Raw genomic sequence first — 23,727 nt, 5'->3', positions numbered from 1 at the left:
TTCCAGTCCCACTCCAGGACTGGAGGACAACAATGAAGACCGACACTACGGTGTACACTGAGAGAATGCTGCACTGTCGAGGGTTCTGTTCCTTGGATGAAACATTAAACTGAGGCCCTAACTGCCTGCTTATGTGAGGAAAAGGTTCCTCTGGTTATATTTCAAAGAAGAGTGGGGGTCCTGCCTAATATCTATCCCCTAATCAACATCACAAAACAGATGATGGTTTTGAGATGTCCAGTGTTGCAGAAAGTGTGATATAAATGTACGTTTTTCTCTTAGGTACATGAGCCAAGTTTGAAATCCTGAAAACAAGGCAGTGAACTCAGTTATACTGTCCTCAGTGCAGAGTCGGGATTGAATCTGGAACTTTATTCCATTGCAAGTGTAATTGTTCACTGCATCATGCAACTGGGCCAGTAGGAGAGGCAGCAATCGAATCCCATTTCTCACAGTGTGAAACCTCCAGTAAGACTGGGAACCTTCAGTCCTGACCGATGATACATTCAGAACTGTATCACCTTCAGGACCTGGGCTCTGGATTTATGAGGTGTGCGCAATAATATTTCCAAAATTATATCAAAACAATAATAATGCTGTTGTGAGCTATTGTGAACCCTCATTACATGTATCTCGTTTTAAAACAAAGTATTCCTGTTATCTATTTTTCTTTTTCAATATATTTTCAGTTTAAAATTATACAATAGCTTAGAAATTACTATCGGTGATGTTGGCACTCAAATGCTCAAAAGATATTCTTCAATTTATTATTTTAACAAAAGTGCAGATTTTTTTAATGGGTTACTGTCCCCACGAAGGTCACAGTGAGCGAAATGTCATAAGAACACATTAAGTATCTGCGAATACAACAACAGTTTAATATTGATGTCTGTGAAGAGAGTAAGTCAATGTTGCACATTTCAACAAGCGAAGCTCCAATGGTTTCTCTTTACTTTGCCATTCTGATCTACTCTAAATTCTTATATATTTCCTGATCCGTGCTGAGATTGTTGACATACATTTCATCTTGTGGGATGTCATTATTCAGGTATGGTGTTGGTAGCACGTAAATGCCTTGATTTTCATATGCCAAAGTCTTTTGTTGCATCGGGCTAGAAAGAAAATTGTGACGTTTGATTGTTTATTATCATTAAGAGAATAAATACACAAAATTCAGGTTTACAAATTTTACCCAATCTGCTGCAGGCATTTCGGTCATGTGAAAATTCTTCCTAGAAATTCAATATCATCTTTGAGAAGAAAGACAATAAAAAGGACCAAATATTCCCACCAATCCTTTCCCCCTACCCACTCCCTTCAATCTCACCTGAAGAGGCATGTGAGAAGCTGATGGGTGTTTTGGTTTCAATGATCGAGACTTACGCCTCTCTAATACATCAACATCTTACTCCTCTGGAGTGAGCCAGGTCCTAACCTCGGCCCTGCACTTCCCTTAATTAATATACCATCTCTGGAAGACATGATTCACGGGTTTGAGGCCGGTCTCCATATATCTGGTGAAAATAGCCATGACTACTGTCCACCATAACCCTTAATCTCATTGCAGACAACCATGTCTACATGTTCTGGGCATGTCCAAAACTGAAGGGGTTCTAGGGCAGCATGGTGGCACAGTGGTTAGCATTGCTGCCTCACGGCGCTGAGGTCCCAGGTTCGATCCCGACTCTGGGTCACTGTCCGTGTGGAGTTTGCACATTCTCCCTGTGTCTGCGTGGGTTTTGCCCCCACAACCCAAAGATGTGCAGGTTAGGTGGATTGGCCACGCTAAATTACCCTTTAATTGGAAAAAATGATTGAGTACTCTAAATGTATTTTTTTTAAACTGAAGGGGTTCTGGCAGGAGTTTGCGGATGTAATGTCTGAGGTGTTGAGGGTGAAGGTGGTCCATCGTCCTGAAGTGGCGATATTTGGAGTGTCGGATAACCCAGGAGTCCAGGGGGGTGAGAGAGGCAGATGTTCTGGCCTTTGCCTCCCTGGTAGCCTGGAGACGGATTTTGCTGGAGTGGAGGGACTCGGAGCCCCCGAAAGCGGGGGTGTGGGTGAGTGACCTGGCAGAGGTCCTGAGGTTGGAGAAAATGAAGTTTATCTTAAAAGGGCCGGTTGTTTGGTTTACCCGGAGGTGGAGGGGTGGGGGGGGGGGGGGGGGGGACTATGGGCTGTCAGATTGCCTATCTCATTCTAAGTCATGGATAAGACAGAACTTTCTCCAAAACAAAGCTATTTTAGAACTCGTGTACCTCCTGTTTCCAGAATGTTAGGTTGCATTTGTTCGAATTTCAGGAACACACACCTTTGCTACTTCTCTGTCTGTCATTACAAATCTAGTGTCCACCTTTTCCATGCTCCTGGTCAGTTGCCACTTTCTACTGCTTGATGTGTGTCGGGACATACATTAGAGGCGGTATCTAAATTCAGTTGATTGTTGCTTGGCTGTTTTTACACTGTGCTAAACCTGTGTTGGTGGCATTGCCTTCCAACATGGGGGCCTCGTGGATTTAGGGATTTAGGTGGAGTTCAAAAGGAAACTTTGGAATTCACAAACAGCCACATGAAGGAAGACCCTTCGTGGCTGGTGGTCCCAGCAAATCCAAAGGAGTCAGGAATTGTCACTGGCCTAGGTTTTGATACAATAATTTAAGTAACTGTTGTCAACTGAATTGCGGGAGCAATATCTCAGGTGGTGAAAGTCCGGGTCAAGCCAAGCTGGGGGCTAGCAATATTTGGAGTAGTGGACGAGCCGGAAGTGCAGGAGGCGAAAGAGGCCGGCATTCTGGCCTTTGCGTCCCTAGTAGCCCGGCGAAGGATCTTGCTAATGTGTAAGGAGGCAAAGCCCCCCAGCGTGGAGGCCTAGATAAACGACATGGCTGGGTTCATAAAGCTGGAGAGGATTAAGTTTGCCTTGAGAAGGTCTGCGCAGGGGTTCTACAAGCGGTGGCAACCGTTCCTAGACTATCTCGCGGAGCGTTAGAGGAAGGGCGGTCAGCAGCAGCAGCAACCCTGGGGGGGGGACACGTCTTGGGAAAGGGGGTGGGGGGGATTGCTTGGGGGGATGGATGAGCAGGAGATAACATGAAGGGTGGGGGAAACTGGCACGTGTGGGCGAGAGCCAGTGTATAAAGCTATGTAAATATACCATTTTTCCATGTATATATCTTGCTCAGTGCGATTTCGTGTTATTTTGTTACGGGGGGTGGTGGGGTTATTGTTTGTAAGGGGAAAAAATTGTGTTGTTAAAAAACTTTAATAAATATATTTTTTTAAAAAAGAAAATTGCTGTTAGTGTTATCATAGGAACTCGCATTTCCCCGTTTACTTTCTCAGCTGCCTGAAATTGACAGGTTGATGCTTCTGCGCACCAACAGCAGTTTATAAATTCTTAGGGAATTGAGGTCAGACATCTTGGTAATGGTATAAAGAGTGATTGTGTAATCTGGTGCTCCCAGGGGAGTATCTATCAAAAACCGCTGACACATGGCCCGTCATTTTCTATTGATTGATTTTAATGTCCAGCCACTCAGGGAGTACATGGCAGGGGATTCCTCAGGAGGGCTCCGTTTGTTGGTAGCGGCCAATTTCGGAATCACCCATTTTGTGTCCACATTCCTCATGACTAATATCTGACAGGTTTAACCTGTATTGGATCATGTTGTCTGATTAAATTAAACTTCATCAGTGTATGCAGCCATTTCATATCATCTGCCCTGGGCCCAAAGGCAGGTCCTTGAATCACTGCCTGCGATGCCCTGTTTTCTTGGCAGTTTTTCCTCAGTGGTTTGCGATTGCCTCGCTCGCTACAGACACTCAGCCTCATCCGTTTGGTTGTGGGCCTGTCCTTTATTGACTAAATCTGCTCAAATCACAGAACAACCTGGTTTCAATACCAATAGCCTCAACATTAATGGAGAAATGCACCTCGAGAGTGGATTCACGTATTTCACTCTCGCCAATTACATTGATGTTCTTGCTGAAAATTGCTGGAAATGCAAATTCATAACCTGTTCGATTTCTATCAGCATTTTCAAAGCTCATTGTTTCTTCAGAGGAAAAGGGCTAAATTTCTGTGATTTTCTCCAGTCTTAGTTTTATCAGTTGTTCTAGTGTTTAATTATATTAAACTGCTGTAAAAGCAACAACTGATGCAACATCTTTAAATTATCCCACAGAATGAGACAAGCACTCAGGAAACATCTTTGACTGAAATGTGCCAGAATAAAGTATTGAACGATACTCACAGGTCATCGCTGGTGCTTTGTGCTAAAGAAAAGATAGAAAGAGGTTATGGGAGTGGATGCATCTTAAGATCTGTAGCACATTGCCACCTGTATCTTATTTCACAGCATAAGGTGCCACATCAAAGGTTATTACACAAGATAAGGTTACATGATGTAGGGGGTATTATCTGGGTGGCAGAGTGGCCTTGTCACTGGACTAGTCATCCACAGACTGGTAATCCAGAAACCCAGGGTAAGATCTGGGTTCAAATCCCAGCGTGGCAGATGATGGAATTTAACTCCATAACAAAAAACAATCTGGAATTAAAAGTCTAATCAATTGTCATAAAACCCTACCTGGTTCACTAATGTCCTTCAGTGAAGGAAATCTTCTTACCTGGTCTGGCCTACATGTGACTCCAGACCCAACCAGCAATACTTTGACAAAGAGTCATCGGACTCGAAACGTTCGCTCTTTTCTCTCCCTCCAGATGCTGCCAGACCTGCTGAGATTTTCCAGCATTTTCTCTTTCGTTTCAGATTCCAGCATCCGCAGTAATTTGCTTTTATCCAGATGGTTGTGGTGGTTGGAGGTCAATCATCTCAGCTCCAGGACATCGCTGCAGGAGTTCCTCAGGGTAGTGTCCTTGGCCCCAACCATCTTCAGCTGCTTCATCAATGATGTTCCCTCCATCATAAGGTCAGAAGTGGGGATGTTTGCGATGACTGCACAATGTTCAGCACCATTCGCGACTCCTCAGATAATGAAGCAGTCCCTGTCCAAATGCAGCAAGACCAGAACAATATCCAGGCTCGGGGCTGACAAGTGGCAAGTTACATTCGCGCCACACAAGTGCCAGGCAATGACCATCTCCTACAAGAGAGAATCTAACCACCGCCCCCTGACATTCAATGGCATTACCATCGCTGAATCCCCCACAGTCAACATCCTGGGGGTTACCATTGATCAGAAACTGAACTGGACTATCCACACTGTGGCTACCAGAGCAGGTCAAAGGCCAGGAATCCTACAGCGAGTAACTCACCTCCTGACTCCCCAAAGCCTGTCCACCATCTACAAGGCACAAGTCAGGAGTGTAATGGAATACTCTCCACTTGCCTGGATGAGTGCAGCTCCAACAACACTCAAGAAGCTCGACACCACAGTCTCACGGAGCCGAGGTCCCAGGTTCGATCCCGGCTCTGGGTCACTGTCCGTGTGGAGTTTGCACATTCTCCCCACGTTTGCGTGGGTTTCGCCCCCACAAAACAAAGATGTGCAGGGTAGGTGAATTGAACACGCTAAATTGCCCCTTAATTGGAAAAATGAATTGGGTACTCTAAATTTATACAAAACAAAAATGGTCACATTTTCTTGAAAGAAAATCTGAATATTAATCTTAGAAGCTCGACACCATCCATACATATAAAAGTAGGAAGTTTGTCTGCAGCTGTCCAGGCCCTGGGTGACACAGTCTGTGCACAGCTTTGGTTTCAATATTTGAAAATATATATAATTGCGTTAGAAACAGTTCCGAGAAGGTTCACATGACAATATGAAGAAAGGCTGAAGAAGGGGGATTCTGTAGTTAGTGGGGGGATGGGGTGAGGGGGGATTCCGTGTTGAGTAGGGGGCTTTGGGTTATGGTGGTGGTGGGGGGTTCCGGGGTAAGGGGGGGAGGTGTTGGGGGTGGTGAGGGGGGGGGGGGGTTCTGTGGTGAGTAAGGGGAGTTTTGGGGGGTGGTGAGGGGGGGGTTTCCGTGGTGGGGGGGGAGAGTGTTGGGGTGTGGTGGGGGTTCCGTGGTGAGTAGGGGGGTTTTGGGGGGTGGTGAGGGGGGGTTTCCGTAGTGGGTGGGGGTTGGATTTGGGGGGGGGGGTTAATTGTTTTGTATCAGGGTGCCCTTTTAAAAACGATGTTGAGTCGGCCTCGCCAGTGTGATGTCGCAGGATGCCCCCTCCATTTTGTTGTATCGATATGCTGAACAACAGTGGGAGGGGGGGGGGTTGGGCTGGCATATTCCTGCCTGTGTTTCCTGTTCATTGAGCCACTCGGCCTATTTTTGAGAAACGTTTGATTTGGTTTCTTAATTTAATACCACAACAAACCATGATAGGGTTTGAACTCACAACCTGCGGCTGAGAGTTCAGTGCAGAGTAGATCTGAAGCTGTGCTTTTCTGGTTAAGTGACTCGAGTTCAAATTCACTCCCAACTAATTAAAGCTGTTTTAATAAAAGCAAAATACTGCGAATGCTGGAATCTGGAACAGAAACAGAAACTACTGGACAATTTCAGCAGGTCTGACAGCTTCTGTGAAGAGAGGCAGGAGCTAACATTTCCAGTCTGAGTGACTCTTTGTCAAAGCTATTACCCTCCTGAGTGTGCTACTGGACTTCCAAATGAGGCATGTCACGGTGGTAGATTGCTTCTACCCACTTACCCACTGCACAACTACTCACAACTATTCACAACTGCTCACAACTATTCACTGATACTAACAGCAACTCTGCAGAATTCAAAAGCTGAGTTCAAACACATTTCACCTGACTGTAGAAGGACTGAGTATGGACAGGGAGACAGGAAATAGAAATATGCAAAATGGAAAATGACAAAACAAGCTCGATTAAAGCCAGCTTCAGGTGAGTTCCGCCCATTAGTTGCACACTGTGTTTCTCATTGTGTAAAACCAGATGGATTGGCAGTCCAAATTTCTTCTCCTCCACTGTATTGGTGCTTGGCCATGATGGTTTGACTCTTTCCACCTCAGGTTTAACTAATAACAATCAATAATGTGGTTTACTCTTTTCACACTCAATGAGCACCGGTCTGTAGACTGACAGAGGTCTCTCTCTCTACCCCTTCCATCGGGGGAATGAGAGGTAACCTTATTGAGACAAGCAAGATTCTTCGGGGGTTTGACAGGGCAGGTGCTGAGAGATTGTTTCCTCTTGTGGGAGAGTCTAGCACCAGAGGGCAGAATCTGAGTAAGAAGGGTTACCCAGTTAAGGCAGAGATGGGGAGGAATTTCTTCTCTCAGAGGGGAGTGAATCTGTGGAATTCTTTACCACAGAGAGCTGTAGAGACTGGGTCGTTAAGTATGTTCAAGACAGATTTTTAATCAGTAAGAGAATGGAGGGTTATGGGGATAAGGTGGGAAAGGGAGTTGGGAGTTATCAGATCAGATGTGATCTCATTGAATGGTAGAGCAGACTCGATGGGCCGATAGCCTACTTCTGCTCCAATGTTTTATGGTCTTATGATGGTGGTACCTTCACCACAAAGACTGCTGCAGTTCAACAAGGTGGGTCATCACCAACTTCTCAAAGGCAATTCGACTGACAATGCTGGCCACATAAATTTTAAAACATTAAATGAATTGAGGTAAATTTCTAAATTGATTAGGATCAATACTGGATTTATGGATCATTCTCCCAAATAACAAACATCAATGCAGCAGATAATCCTCTGCTTCCAGGAAATTGGCTTCATTCCGATCACAACACTGAGAAATTCAATGAGCTAAATCTCCGGTTTAAAAAAAACATAATTTGTTTCTCTCCGTAAACTTGCAATAATAACTGGAGTTAAAAAATTGTTGAAATCTGAAAGAAAAAACAGAAAATCTTTGCTCAGCGTACACATTAGGTCAGCTAGCAACTAAATGGATAAAGTTTAATGTTTCAGGTCAGGCTCTTCAGCAGTTCCGAAATATTGGGGAGAATTTTAACCCAAACTGTCTCTCGGGAAACCAACAATATTTGGTTTTACACCAGATTTTATCTCGAGTTGAAGTAAATAACATGGGCTGGGTCAGCGTGGGCGGGAAATCGAGGGGGAAACCAAGAGTTCTGCCTGATCACACCATCGAGTTCGGGTTAAATTACCCACATTGATCTCTCCTATTGCGATGATCAATCTGTTCCAGAGTTCCAGCATTTCTGCTTTAACAATCAATTTCGGTGCGTAAAGTCTTGGAATAAAAGGTGATATATTAAATGTTATAGTAATGGTTAAATGCTGATTACACAATCAGGATATTACCTTGACGCTTTCTCCTATTATACCAACAGATCACAGTGAGTAGAACTAAAAGAGCTGCTGCTACTGATCCCACAGGAACAATGATTAGGATCGGTTTGAGTTGATTATCAGTGCCTAGAGATCAAAACATGGAAATTGAGAGTAATAGATTAATGAATTGTTACATGTGATGAACAAAGTCAGGCATTGGCTCAGTGAGGTTAACTTTATAAAAAATGATATATTAAATGTTATAGTAATGGTTAAATGCTGATTACACAATCAGGCATTGGCTCAGTGAGGTTAACTTTATAAAAAATGAATTGCCCAAAATTCTCAGATATGCTCAATTTGCATATTTGGAGAATTATACCGAGCATTTTGAGTTAGTGTCTACGATTTTCCTATTCGGTAAGTTTCTGGTAAGAACTGCCCATCGTATTGTTATGAAAACAAAGATAGTTTTAAGGGATTTATATTTGTATTGGTAAACATTAGAAATCAATAATAGTTGTAAGTGGGTATCATTTAATGTTTCTGTGACTGGAAGGGTAAAGCCTGGAGTTAGATTCATGCTCGACTATATGTGTGGGTGTTGGTTTCAATTCTTACCATGAATCTATTGTGCTTAGAGAGGGTTATGGCATGAAGAGTAAATAGAACCAGCAGGGGTTGCTTAGCTTCCACACAGGGGTCCCTTTTCTGGGGCAGGGGTCTGTGCAGTGGGGGTGTCTGTTTATGGAGGGGGTTCCTTTAGGCAGGGATTGCCTGTGGGGACTCACTATTACAGGTGTCCTTGTGGGGGCTCTCCCTAATACTGGGGTCCCTGTGTGGGGGGGGGTCCCCAATACAGGGGTCCCTGGAGGGTCCCCCTGTAAAAAGGGTCCTTGGGGGCGTGGGGCAGGTCACCCCTGTACTTGGGGTTGGGGGGACACCCAGGTAATCTGGGGGTGGAGGACTACTGTGCAGTGGGGGGAGGTGGCTAGCCGTGGGTCCTTGCTATCAGACCGCCTGCTCATGAGGGCAACCTGATCGCTGGATTCCCCGGCAATCCCTCGTATTGAATTGAAATCTGTTTTCCCAAGGGGATCAGAAAATTGGTGCAATTCAGCACTGGCAGGAATCTCCACCCCCTCTAAAATGGCATCATCACACCACACACTGCGCAATGTAGCAACATTGTTGGCACATCATCAGCTGTCCCTCCTGCGATGCTCCGCCCCTGATGGGTTGAGGTACCAATGGCATGGAACACATGTGGTTTCAGCTGTGCAGGAACCCGGCATGGCGATTGGCCGGGGGGGGGGGGGGCTTCTGCGAGGGCTGGGGGGAGTGATGGGTGGTGGTCAGGGGGTGGCCAAGGGGTGGGCTGTGGGGTCGCGGATGGCGGGTCAGGTCCACGCACGGGAATTGAACCGTGCTGCTGGCCTGCCGTGCTCTGCTTTAAAAGCCAGCAATTTAGCCCAGTGTGCTAAACCAGCCCCTACTCCTCCAACTCTGCCAGGAGATACTGGACAGGACAAAGGAGTTACAAAGACGCAGGCTTTTGAAGGAACATGGCACAGTCCAGATAACCAGGGAATTGGGACAGAAATGTCTTAAGATGACTGGAGTTAAAAGAACAGAGACCAATGTATGGTTCAGAAGAATTCAAGGAACAGTAAATAAAGTGTTCTGAGTTAAAGAGACAATTGCAATACCAGACTTCAAAAGTAAATCTGATGCCATTTTAATACAGTCTGGGAATTGAGAGTTAAAGCAATTGTGAACAGTTTCCTCATCAGTCAAGACAAAGAAATCATGAAGGAGTTGATCTAGATTTGCTGTTAAAAGTGGAGCAGAAGCTTTGTTTAAAAGTCATTTGGAAAACCTAGTCTGGATTTTAGAATGTAAACCGCAAAGGGGCAGTCATCTGGAGGGATTCTGAGGAGGCATCTAGAGATATTCACTTGGGGTTCAAAGCGGAGTGTGTGTATTTGACCACACTCGCCTTGTGTGCTTAACAATATCTTTGTGTGTTAATGAGATAATTGTAGCTTAAGATGTACTTTGTAACCCGCAATAATCTTAAAATCTGTGTGTAATTGTTAAGCTAAGGAGTATGTATCATAATCCATTTTTTCCATTTTTAATAAATATTTTTTTTTTCTTGTTAAAATTAATTAGCAGTCCTGTCATTGTGTTCATCCATGTTTTATTTAAAACAGTGAAGGTTATTGGGCCAGGGATCTTCCCGTCAAGTCATAACACCAAGTGGGATAGGAACAATGTGTAAACACTGAAGAGTTGACATCTCCTCATAAGAAGAGGAAAAACCGAGAGGCATGTTATTCTCTAGTGGTCTTGTAAAGCTCCTTCTAATCAAGACAAGGGCAGGGATCCACCTTTCCCACTCTCTAATTCAGGGAATGTTTATACGATTCCTAAACAGCTAGAAAAATTAGATGAAATAGATAAAATTAAACTGTCCATTGATTTTTTTGTTACTCATTGTTTAAAATGTTTGCTCCAAAACTGTTTGCTTTATATTTTGCATTTCTAGCTAAATGAAAGCAATGTTTCTCATTTGTTTTTATTTTCAAGAAATGAAAGGTTCTATCTGTGTGTGAGGAATGGTGCTACTTAATGAATATAACATGGCTTCATGTCTGCGGTTTGCTGGGATTTATAGCCTGACCCAAGGGCCACTTGGTCAACCTGCTCTTCACCAGAAGTTCTTGGCAGACTCCTTGTTCCAGGTGTCTCTGGGAAATTGATGCAGAGCTGGCTCTGGTAAGCTGAAGAAATTTGGACTTTGTTCTATTCCTCATCTTATTCTTTGCTGGTTAGCTGAAGAATGTGAACAAATATAATCGATGGGTAAGGTCATTCCAGCCTCCAACAAGCATCAGTGTTTAAGGAATACTTACATTGGACATCATGTGAAGTCCAGCTCCCTGATTCCGTACAGATGGTTTCATGATTTCCTTCCCGAGTGTAACCATCGTCACATGAAAAATAACAAGACGAGTTGTAACGCTTCTCACCATGGGGGCCAGAGCAATTCACATTGCTGTGTTCTGGTATCTCTAAGAGTGCACAGGTAATTGCTATGAAGGAACATATCGGTCAGTAAATATTAATTAACAACTCCCTCTGGTGCGTGTTACAGTTTATATGAAATAAAACATAACGAAGATAAGCATCACTAAAATGTTACTTACTTGGGCCCCCTGGGACTGTCCCCGGCACTCTGGCATTGCCCCCTGGCACTATCCCCCAGGGGACCCTCTGGGCAGCTCCATGAGGGAGGCGGTTCTCCATGTCCCGGGGGGCGGGGGGGTCCCCAAGAGTATGTGGGAAGAGGGGGGGGGGTTCCCCAAGAGTGCGTGGGAAAGGGGAGGGGGTTCTTTGTGGGCATTGGGAGCTGTTCCTCTTATTTTTTAACCAGAGATCGGAGCACCCCGATCTCAGGAAACCCAACATTGCTGGCATTGTCGGGCCCCACCCACCAGCGTGATGGCATGGGACACGCCTCCTGGATATTTTTCTTCCCAATGCTAAACAATATATCGAGAAAAGCCAGGTGTGTAGCTGGGGAGCTGCCTCTCGTGGCTCAGCCAGTATGTTCTGCGTTAGCGATTAGGTAATGCAGGAGCCCAGCATCTGTTCAAAGAACCTGGTTTAATAAATTCTATTGTTTCATGTTCCATTTCTGACTAATTTGGACGTCTTGTTGCAATGCGGCTCTTGGCATCAATCGGAAAATCGAAACAATTTCTAGCTAGCAACCACATTCTATCGGCTCTCTAAAAAGCGAAGCAAACAGGAACTAACACAAATGTCTTTGCCCTATGTAGTGAAATTTGAGGAAGCTGTGTGATTCGAGAAGTGCATCGTTACAGTATTCTTGGTCTTGGTGACAATGTCCGTATTGGAGAAGAAGGGCAGTTACATCACAGAGTTGGTTTTTTTTTAAGAGTTCGGAAGCAGCTGAGTCTAATTAGTTTGTTAATGTTTTTTCATCAATTAAACTTGAATAAACATTAGTTCTTTAATCCATTAAATGTTTTTCTCTAAGCAAACTAGCGACAGGGATATTAGTAGAGTAAGAGGCAACTTGATTGAGACAATACCTGAGGGGCATTGACAGGGATCGGATTGGATTGGATTGGATTTGTTTATTGTCACGTGTACCGAGGTACAGTGAAAAGTATTTTTCTGCGAGCTGCTCAACAGATCATTTCCCCCCCCCCCCCCGCCCCCCCACGTTCCTGATCCCTCCTCTGCCCCCCTCCCCCCCCCCACGCGGGGGCCCCTCCCCCCCGGCGGGGGCCCCTCCCCCCCAGGCAGGGGCCCCCTCCCCCCCCCCAGGCGGGGGCCCCTCCCCCCATCGCGGGGGCCCCCCTCCCCCCGCCCCCCTCCCCCACGCGGGGGCCCCTCCCCCCATGCGGGGCCCCCCTCCCCCAGGCAGGGGCCCCTCCCCCCCAGGCGGGGGCCCCTCCCCCCAGGCGGGGGCCCCTCCCCCCACGCGGGGGCCCCTCCCGGGCTGAACGTGGTCGGTGAAGGTTCCCGAAGACGGGATTGGGCGTCACCGGATCCCAAGGACCCTGATTGGCCGGGAAGGGCCCGACGGCCAAGGCGGAGCCTCGAAAAGCGGCCAAGGGTCTGAAAAGAGATTCTAGGAGCAGGTCGGGGTCGAAGGGGTCAAGGGTCAGGTTTGTGTCTACAAAGGGTCAAAGGAGGCTTTAGAATGGGGTCAAGGGTTAAAACTGGAACCAAAAAGAGCGAATGGTCAAAGCCGGGTCGGGAATGGGACCGAGGGTCAAAGGTGGGGTCGCCGGAGGGGCCGAGGGTCAAAGGTGGGGTCGCCGGGGGGTCGAGGGTCAAAGGTGGGGTCGCCGGGGGGCCGAGGGCCAAAGGTGGGGTCGCCGGGGGGCCGAGGGTCAAAGGTGGGGTCGCCGGGGGGCAAAGGGTCAGATTTGGTTGAAAAGGGGGCAAAGGTCAGAATTTAAGTCTCACAAGAGGCCAAAGGTCAGGACTGGGGTGAATGACGACCTTAGTTTTTTTTTGTTCCGGGGGGAAGGGTTTGGGCGGCGCAGAGGCCACTTCCGGTAAGGGAGCGGGTTGGGGGGTGTGCACTTCCGGCCTCACTCAGACTCTGGCCCCCTGCTCAACAGATCATTAAATACATGGGAAGAAAAGGGAATAAAAGAAAATACATAATAGGGCAACACAACATAGACAATGTAACTACATAAGCACTGGCATCGGATGAAGCATACAGGGTGTAGTGTTAATGAAATCAGTCCATAAGAGGGTCATTTAGGAGTCTGGTGACAGTGGGGAAGAAGCTGTTTTTGAGTCTGTTCGTGCGTGTTCTCAGACTTCTGTATCTCCTGCCCGATGGAAGAAGTTGGAAGAGTGAGTAATCCGGGTGGGAGGGGTCTTTGATTATGCTGCCCGTTTTCCCCAGGCAGTGGGAGGTGGGGAGACGGGTTTGTGTGATGGACTGGGCGGTGTTCACGACTCTCTAAAGTTTTTGCGGTCTTGGGCCGAGCAGTTGCCATACCAGGCTGTGATGCAGCCCAATAGAATGCTTTCTATGGTGCATCTGTAAAAGTTGGTAAGAGTCAATGTGGACATGGTGAATTTCCTTAGTTTCCTGAGGAAGTATAGGCGCTGTTGTGCTTTCTTGGTGGTAGCGTCGACGTGGGTGGACCAGGACAGATTTTTGGAGATGTGCACCCCTAGGAATTTGAAACTGCTAACCATCTCCACCTCGGCCCCGTTGATGCTGACAGGAGTGTGCACGATACTTTGCTTCCTGAAGTCAATGACCAGCTCTTTAGTTTTGCTGGCATTGAGGGAGAGACTGTTGTCGCTACACCACTCCACTAGGTTCTCTATCTCCCGTCTGTATTCTGACTCGTCGTTATTCGAGATCCAGCCCACTATGGTCGTATCGTCAGCAAACTTGTAGATGGAGTTGGAATAAATGTTGCCACACAGTCGTGTGTGTACAGGGAGTAGAGTAGGGGGCTAAGTACGCAGCCTTGCGGGGCGCCGGTGTTGAGGACTATTGTGGAGGAGGTGTTGTTGTTCATTCTTACTGATTGTGGTCTATGGGTCAGAAAGTCGAGGATCCAGTTGCAGAGTGAGGAGAAAAGTCCTAGGTTTTGGAGCTTTGATATGAGCTTGACTGGGAGTATGGTGTTGAAGGCGGAGCTGTAGTCAATAAATAGGAGTCTGGTAGGATTCCTTGTTGTCGAGATGCTTTAGGGATGAATGTAGAGCCAGGGAGATGGCATCTGCTGTAGACCGGTTGCGACGGTATGCGAATTGCAATGGATCAAAGCGCTCTGGGAGTATGGAGGTGATGCACTTCATGACCAACCTCTCAAAGCACTTCATTACGATTGACGTCAGAGCCACTGGATGGTAGTCATTGAGGCATGTTGCCTGGTTCTTCTTTGGTACCGGTATGATGGTGGTCTTCTTGAAGCAGGTGGGGACCTCGGAGCGAAGTAGGGAATAAATCGAGAAGCCCCATTGACAGGGGCGGGACTGGAAGATCCTGCACCTGGCCAATGACAGGTCACGTCTGCTGCTGCCAAACAGGGGCTGGATTCTCCGCTGCCCTGTGTTGAAATCGCGTTCGGCACGAGGGCGCAGAATCGTGGTCGTGGAGTACTCCACGTGGCTGGGAGCCCATTGGCCGACGCCCGCCCAGCAAACCTCCATTCCCGACCGGCCGAGTTCCCGATGGCGTGGAACTAACCACTTATTGCCGGTCGAGATGCTGGTGTGGCGGCTGCGGACTCAGTCCGCGGTTGCCCTGGTCGGGGGGCGGAGGATTGGACACCGAGGGGCCTTATAGGCGGCTGGGAAGTGATTGTGCGCAGTTTGGTGCTCGGGCGCGCGGTCGATCGGGAGGGGGGGGGGTCTAATTTTTGCATCTGGCTCCACGGTCTGAGTCCACCATGGAGCTTGGTGCGGCCGCTGGAGGCCGCCACTGTGCGTATGCGCGAACTGGAAATGTGGGGGCTCGTATCCGCAGCTAAAGCTGCGAGATTTACTCTGGGTCCCTGTGAGCCCCCTGCAGAGCAGTGAATTAGCTGGAGTCATTCACAGGAATCTCTGGAGTAAAATGCCAGTGTTTTTACGCCAGCGTGGGAACATAATCCAGCGCCTGGTGGGAGACACAGCCATGCGAGGTTGACGAAAACTCAGAGCACACGTGCCCACGCCGTCGGGAAGTCGGCCCATCGGGGGGGTGAACATCGTGGGAGGGCCTTCTGATGACATCCTGAGGCCGTCTCAATGGTGAGCGGGGTATTCACTGATTACGCCGATTTGGAGTGGCTGGAGTGTCCATACAGAGGCGTCGCCACCGTACCAGCCTCCCCGAACAGGCGCCGGAATGTGGCGACTAGGGGCTTTTCACAGTAACTTCATTGAAGCCTACTTGTGACAATAAGCGATTTTCATTTCATTTCGGCATCAAAAGGGATTCTCCGCCCAATCGGCCATTACGGTATCGGCGCCGAGCAATGGAGAATCCCGCCAACTGGTGTTATCTTGTCCTTGTCCCGCTTTCTGGAATAGAACGTGGGGCGGGGTTATCCGTTTCTGAGACTATGGGCAGGATTCACCACTGCCCGAAGCCGGAATAGTATTCGGCGATCGGACGGAGAATTCCCGTTTGGGACCGAGTCGGGGCCGGCACTGTTTTCTGGATGCTCCACCCCCTCCAAATCGGCGTCATCGAGGAGTGAGGCGCATGCCATTGTGACGGTGTCGCTTTGAGACCCTCCCTTGATGCTCCGCCCCCGATGGGCGGAGTTCCCGACCGCGCGAGTCGCTTGTGGTCTGGGTTTTTGTGAACCTGGTGTTGCAGCTGCGGACACTGTCCAGCCCCACCACAGTCGGGCCCCCGCTGCAGGATCCGTGCTGCTGGCGGGGAGGGCTTCGGAGAGGGCTGGCGGGACTGGTGGGGGGTGGTAAGGGCGGGTCCAGGGGGTACTATTTGGCCAGCCGGGTCCACGGGCGGCCGGTGCCATGTTGTACGGAGCAACTGCTGCAGGTCGACGCCGTGCGCCTGGGAGGCCACGGACACGGCAATTTTCCAGCCGTTTATGTCGGGAACGCCGGGAGTGTTACGTGGTGCGGCTGCGAGCCCCCTAGCGAGTGGACCATCAGTGCGGGGCGGCGGCGGCTTTTTCATTGTGAAACTAGACACTTCCTCTGAACATAGCCTCAAAATCGCCGAATCCAGCCCTGTGTGTTGACGCCAACGCAGAATCCGTGGACATTTATGACACAAAAACTGGCGCCGCACCTGAACCAATTCCACTACCATTGAGGGACTGACACCGGCCCCGCGTGGAACACACTCGATTTAATCAACAATGGTCGTGATCCATGACTGACACTCGGGAGGCTGACAAGCTGCAGCCGCACAGACACATTACACTCCCCACACACACCATCCCAGACAACAAGGTGGCACTGGTTACGCTAGAGCGCGCCCGTACAGCTGATGGGTCGGCTGGGGCCAGGGGGCACCCAGAGGGGTGCCCTGCAGGACACACCCATACGATCCGTGGCACTAAGTTCTCAGCGGGCTGTCAGCAGTGGGTGCAGCTGCATGGCTGCCTTGCCAGCTGCAGCAATGTTGTTCCGTGCCCGTCCATCCCGACTGCACAGAGTGGCAGCAGTGACGCTGGACAAGGACAAGATAATAATGTTGTTTTGTCTGTGTGGAGTTTGCACATTCTCCCCGTGTCTGCGTGGGTTTCATCCCCACAACCCAAAGGACGTGCAGGGTAGGTGGATTGGCCACGCTAAATTGCAAATTTTGCAAAGCGCGGATCGCAAGGGATTCTGCTCCGAATCCACTATCGAGCCGTCGTTTGGGTTGGGCGGCCCAATAATGGGGTCCGGGGCTGCTCCTCCTCCCCCACAATCCTAATCCTGCCACACCCACTGACAAATGGGGCATCCTCATCACCCGCTCCCACCCACAGTATGCATGCATGAGGGTGACCCCTCGCACAGAGACCCCCACCAGAGACCCCCATATCAGGGAATCCCCCCCATATCAGAGACCCCCCATATCAGAGACCCCCCATATCAGAGACCCCCCATATCAGAGGTCCCCCCCATATAATTTTGAGCCATTTGCCTCCTCCTGCTGGCAGGGGGGTGAACCTCGATGCCACTACCAGAGCACCGGGAACAGATCTGCGCCTGGTGCCAATCCCGTTCCCCAAAACAGGATTCTCTGTTGTATCGGGAACTCCACTACTGGCAGCATGCAACAGAGAATCCCCCCCTCCGCATTCTCACCATTAAGTTCCAGAAATCTGCTTGGCTGGGTTCAAGACCCTTCTCTCCCACTTCCTGCCTTCCCTCCCCTGCCATCTGCCTCCTTCCTCCAAACGCACCCACCTTCCCGTTGACTGCAATGCTGCAATTGGACTTCTTTCCTCAGGTGCAGCTCCATTGGGCGATTACCTGATGTTGTAGAACTGCAATGGTAACTGTATCAACTGAATTTAATACATATTCAGGTCTAATGTGGGAAGTGCTACCCTTGCGCAAACCAAAACTGCAAACAATATTGCATCAAAAATAGCAGAGCTTGTCCAAAAAAACTCACTTTGAGAGAACCAAGAACTTATTCAAATGTATTTAACTATAAGCTCTGTCAAATGTTACAGTTGGCTTTTAATAAACTGGCACTGACCTCGACAGGTTGGATTGTTTGTCGTCCAGGAGCCAGATGATTGGCAGGTTGCTGAAATGCTCCCATTTGGAATAAATCCTCGATCACAAGTGAATGTGCAGATAGACTGGAAATAGTTCTTCCCATTTAACCCTCCGCATGTAACTGCACTGTGATCTGGTTTTGTAATGACCGGGCAAGATCTAACTGCAGAACAAAAGAGTTGCATGCAGAATATTTTGTGTAATGAAGGTTCGTCTCCTAACCGTTCCAATTTTTAAACAAATGAGTTTCAAATTATGCGGCCACCATTAAAAGTATCGAGACATACCAGGAAATCCTGTCCTAACATTGAGAAAACATTTAACAAGTACTGAGTTACCTTCTGGAGGAAAGTGACCTGAGAGAGTTCTTGCAGTCACACAGAGCCATATGTGGGAACAAATTAGGAAATACAAAGGTGATTATACATAGTGTAGATGTAGGAAGTTCTGTTGCAATTAAGCAACATCCACATGGACTGAATCCACTAAAGTTGGCACAGGTACAAAAGGAGATTGAAAGCATGCTTAAGAATTACATTATTGAAGTGAGTTCCAGCGATCGGAGCTCACCTCTGGTGATGGTATCAAAACCAGATGGAACGCAACGATTGTGTGTGGAGTATGGGAATGTCAATACAGTTACAAAGTCAGATTTGGAATCCTCACTTGGAAGACTGATTTGAAAAGGTGGGAAGAGCAGATTTCATGACCAAAATTGACTTACTAAAAGGACACTGGCAAGTATCTTTATCGGAAAGGGCAAAGGAAGTTTTAGTTTTTGTGACGCCAAATGTATCAGTTTAAATTTATGCCATTTGGAAGATTCGGCAGCAACATTCCAAAGACTAACCAACAAGCCAGTTGGTTTCTGGACTTAACAATTGTGAAGTGCACATGGACGATTTGGTGGAGTTCAGTGAAAAGTGGAAAGAGCATTTGGGACATTTAAAGGAATTCGATTGACTACAGGAGGCTGGCTTGGTGATAAACTTGACCATACTGTTGGACATGGTCAGATGGTTCTACGGGCTGTGAAAATGAAAGCCAATCAGGACGTCCCAATACCGTCAATGAGAAGTTTTGACATTTCTGGTTCTGAGTGACTTTTACAGAAAATTTGTGCCAGATGTTAGCAGTGTGGTTCCTTCACTGACTGAGCTTTTGTAAAAGCTCAGGAAACTTCAGTGGATGTCACAATGCCAAAAGGCATTTGACAATCGGACAGCTGTGTTAACCACTGCACCAGTTTTCATAGAATCCAGAGTCCCTACAGTGCAAAGGAGGCCATTCAGCCCAACAGGTACGCACCGACCCTCTGAAAGAGCATCCTACCTGGGTCCCTATCCTACCTGGGTCCCTATCCTACCTGGGTCCCTATCCTACCTGGGTCCCTATCCTACCTGGTACCCTATCCACATAACCCTGTAACCCCACCTAACTTGCGCATCTTTGGACGGTGGGAGGAAACCAGAGGAAACCCACGCAGACACGGGGAGAACGTACAAACTCCACAGCCACCCAAGTTGGAATTGGACCTGGGTCTCTGGTGGTGTGGGGTAGCAGTGCTAACCACTGTGCCACCGTGCCACACTTTATTGGTTGCCCGCTTGCCCACCCTCCTCAGCCCAGCCCTGGAGGTCGAGAGCCGCCCCACTGTGCCACTCGACTGGCTGTTGGCCAGCATCACCTCCTTGCCTTGTTTGTTTGGGCGAATTATGATCAGTAATTTAAGGTGGCCATTGATGCGAGTGATGTGGCCGTTCATGCTGCACTGTTACCAGACAATGAAGGATAGAAAGACCTGTTGGTTATTTTTCAGAAAACTAAATGTTCAGCAAAAGATCGGGATGATGACGTTAAGTTTGGGCGCTGCAATATTTTGATATTTATGTTGCCAACAATTCTTCGGAGACAATTCTTTATACAGACCATAATCCACTGAGGTTTCAGGAGATGTTTAAAGATCTGTCATGACCCCCTGGGCTGGTACACGGTCAGTTTCAGCACCACGTGACCTGACTCACAACACAAGTGAAATTAGAGGACCTTGGCTGAGCCAATAAACCGCAGTCACCGGGTCTGCAATACAGTACATTATGTACATTATGTACAGTAATATAGTTAAACTGTCAGAAAAATGCAACAGACTCTCTCTCATACCCCTTTCCCAACCCCCCTCCCGTTCTACTCTCTCTCCACACACACAGACAAGCAACACAGAGGAAAAGGGTGATTGAGAGGTAAAGAAAATATTAATAAAAGGATCTTTCATGCACTAGGGTGCCTTTCAGTTCATGTCTTTCTGGAGTTCAAGCTGTTGTTTCGAAACATCTTCCTTCTCGGCTTGCGATGGTTCTCTCTGGCAAGGTTTCTACTTCCTCTGCAGATTCAGGATTATTTCAAGATTACAGCAAAGATGTGGCAGGCACTGACTGGTTTTAGAACAATAAAGCAGATCTTCACCAGCGAGAGAGAGAGAGAGACTGAGAGAGAGAGAGTGAGAGAGACTGAGAGAGAGAGAGACTGGGAGAGAGAGAGTGAGAGAGACTGAGAGAGAGAGAGAGAGACTGGGAGAGAGAGAGTGAGAGAGACTGAGAGAGAGAGAGAGAGACTGGGAGAGATAGAGAGAGACTGGGAGAGAGAGAGTGAGAGAGACTGAGAGAGAGAGAGAGAGACTGGGAGAGAGAGAGAGAGACTGGGAGAGAGAGATAGAGAGAGACTGGGAGAGAGAGAGAGAGACTGGGAGAGAGAGAGAGAGAGAGTCTGGGAGAGAGAGAGAGAGACTGGGAGAGAGAGAGAGAGACTGGGAGAGAGAGAGACTGGGAGAGAGAGAGAGAGAGAGACTGAGAGATAGAGAGAGAGACTGGGAGAGAGAGAGACTGGGAGAGAGAGAGAGAGAGAGACTGGGAGAGAGAGAGAGAGACTGGGAGAGAGAGAGACTGGGAGAGAGAGAGAGAGAGAGACTGAGAGATAGAGAGAGAGACTGGGAGAGAGAGAGAGAGAGAGACTGAGAGAGAGAGAGAGAGACTGGGAGAGAGAGAGTGAGAGAGGGTGAGGGAGGGAGAGAAAGAGAGAGCGAGAGAGAGAGAGAGAGAGAGAGAAAGAGAGAGAGTGTGAGAGAGAGAGAAAGAGAACCCTTTCACTTCCAAGGTCTAAACACTTCTGCCAGACTCTCTCAGAAAGCATCACACAGGAACCAATCACTGACTGTTGTCAGGCAGAACGCTGATCCTGGCCAACCCACAGGTTGCCAGCCAACCAATCAAACCAACTTCCTCCAAAGCTGGTTCCTGAGATTCGCTCAGTGGCGACAAGTCTGATTCCTCTTCTCCAAAACCGAGGAACGCACTGTCCTGACAAGCAGGCTGCTTCAGCTGGAGCCCCTGCTTAAAGGTACATTCTGATGTTGGGTCCACGGACCAAAAATAACAAAATAAAATAAATGAAATAAACAGGAAGGACTCTTACAGATCAAAATACAAGACTATTTTGATGGAGTTTATTACTACTACAGCCATTTAACTTGAAAATTCTACATGTAGCAGGAAGAGAAAATGTAATTGCAGATTCTTTATCACAACTGTGAGATGTGAGAACAATGGAATTTTCAGAGTTGGGGAGGAAAGACTGAAATGGACAATGTTGATGTTTAATTTTGCTTAAATATGATGAGATATCTATCTTCTGCTATTATAGCAGTTAATAGTAATGAGTACTATTTAAAGTTGAAAAGGCTTTGGAAAATGAAGCCATCTTTTCATATTGCTGATTTATTTTAAGGAGAGAGGTACAATGAATGTCAGAAATTGTTGCATATTATATTTTATATTTGTTGCAGTAATGTTATGTAAAACCCTGGTTTAAAATACATGCAGACAGTATGCCTGCTATAGCTGTGATTAAGGGATCATAAAAGTGAGGTAGCCATTGATTTTAACCATTTATTTGTTTACAGATAGATGGCTAATGGAACATTGTTTTGATTTTGTAGGATGTAGTATAGGGCCAATCAACCAATCAGAAGAACTGAAACTAATTAAGGGATAAATTAAAGGGGGCCGCTCTTGCAAAGGACAAATGGAGCACATCCCAAAAAGAACAAAGAGGACCGGTAACTTAAAAACATCAAACCAAAATGTGAAAATTGGGGTTGATAAAGCAGTCCAACCCCTGTGGTGTCCACCGAGCACCAAATTGATTTTGTAGAATCCCTCGGATGTAGATAATTTATGATGGATGGTGCTTAATCCTGGATCAACAGGTCATGGAATATCTTAGTAGGTGGACACTGATGGATGCCTTATGATATACTTAAGGGGTGGAGACAGATCTGCCTGTCGTTTTGCAGTTTGCCTCAGGATTTTTGATTGACAAGACAGGTTTCCAGGTGGCTGCTGAAAGGTTCTCTCCAATGTCTTTGCACAGAGAAAAGCAAGTAAACCGGATTGTTCACTTTATTTATCATTGGCCTTTGAACTACATTGGTTTGCTTAATTGGAATATATAGTGGCAGATGTAGGAAGTAAGTTCAAGTTTTTCCTTTTATGTAAGAACTGTATAAACTGTTAACTGTAAAGTTGTTACTTATTTTGCTGATGTAATTGATTCTATGTTTACATTAAAGTTTGTGTGAACATTAAAGATACCCAATTGGTCAGTGTTGTCACTCCTGGGGCGAAATATCCTTTTCTCACAGTTTTACAAATTGCAAATTCCTGGATTCCCGTCTGGGATCCTAACAAATGCTTGTGGGTCGGGCTTTTCCCAAACATGCTCACACGGCACAAGGTTTATAACTAGAGGATTTTTTTGGAAGAGCAGTGTGCAACAAGTTATAACATGGGTCTTAAATATTACATTCTTGAACACATATGTTTTGACTTTTTTTTCTCCAGCACTTACCATTTTCACATTCGTTTCCATAGAAACCACGGTCACACAAACACCTAAAACCACCAGTCAATTCAACACATCTACCTCTCCTGTTGCAGCTGAACGCTTGACATTTCTCTGTGGAGACAAGGCAAACGTTAACATTGGGTCCATATCTGCCAGATGGCATTTAGCATAGACAAGTGTAAGGCTTGTGGGTGGGGCTTTTGCTAGCCATGCTCACACGAGAATCACAGAAACATACAGCGCAGAAAAGGCCCATCAGGTCTGCACTGCCGCATGAAAAACACCTGACCTGCCAACCCTCATCCCATTGGCCAGCACTTGGTCCACTGCCTTGAATGTTCAGACGTGCCAAGTGCTCAGGACTTCCCAGTGTCAGGCCATTCATCGAATATTTCCTTGTCAATTTGCTCCTTCCAAAGTGTGTCACCTCACACCTTTCAGGGTTAAATTCCATCGGCCACTTTTCTGTCCATTTGACCATCCCGTCTGTATCTTCCTGTAACCCGGGACACTCACCCTCACTGTTAACCACCCGGCCAATCTGTGTGTCATCCGCAGACTTACTGATCCTCCTCCCCACATTGTCATTTATATAAATGACAAACAATAGGGGGCCGAGTACTGCTAACTTCCTGAATGGAAATCCTATTATTACTGCAGGAAATATTTACCAGTATTTGGCAAATGAACTAATATAAATTAATGCAAAAGTTGGACGACATTTGGATACACAGGGCGAGGGAGAGGGACAGGGAGAGGGAGAGGGAGAGGGACAGGGAGAGGGAGAGGGTGAGACTCGGTGACGGGACAGGGAGAGGCTCGGT

The 23,727-nt window shown here is 47.3% G+C and overlaps 1 protein-coding gene across 1 annotated transcript in view; it reads right to left on the bottom strand.

Moving 5' to 3' along the window:
* Positions 1 to 728: 728 nt before the first annotated feature.
* LOC140395761 (E-selectin-like) overlaps positions 729 to 23,727 on the bottom strand; it is a 124,515-nt gene continuing 101,516 nt past the window's right edge. The window contains exons 4-9 of the mRNA XM_072483917.1: positions 22,907 to 23,014; positions 17,982 to 18,167; positions 11,161 to 11,340; positions 8,273 to 8,386; positions 4,254 to 4,275; positions 729 to 1,112 (exon numbers count right to left, since the gene is read on the bottom strand). Of these exons, the coding sequence (XP_072340018.1) occupies positions 968 to 1,112; positions 4,254 to 4,275; positions 8,273 to 8,386; positions 11,161 to 11,340; positions 17,982 to 18,167; positions 22,907 to 23,014 (755 nt within the window). The 3' untranslated portion in view covers positions 729 to 967. The remainder of the gene's footprint in view (positions 1,113 to 4,253; positions 4,276 to 8,272; positions 8,387 to 11,160; positions 11,341 to 17,981; positions 18,168 to 22,906; positions 23,015 to 23,727) is intronic.

Source organism: Scyliorhinus torazame, chromosome 18 (genome assembly GCF_047496885.1).
Source record: "Scyliorhinus torazame isolate Kashiwa2021f chromosome 18, sScyTor2.1, whole genome shotgun sequence".
NCBI classification, from domain to species: Eukaryota; Metazoa; Chordata; class Chondrichthyes; order Carcharhiniformes; family Scyliorhinidae; genus Scyliorhinus; species Scyliorhinus torazame.
The sequence above is the reverse complement of the archived record's forward strand: the minus strand, read 5'-3'. Positions and strand labels throughout refer to the sequence as shown.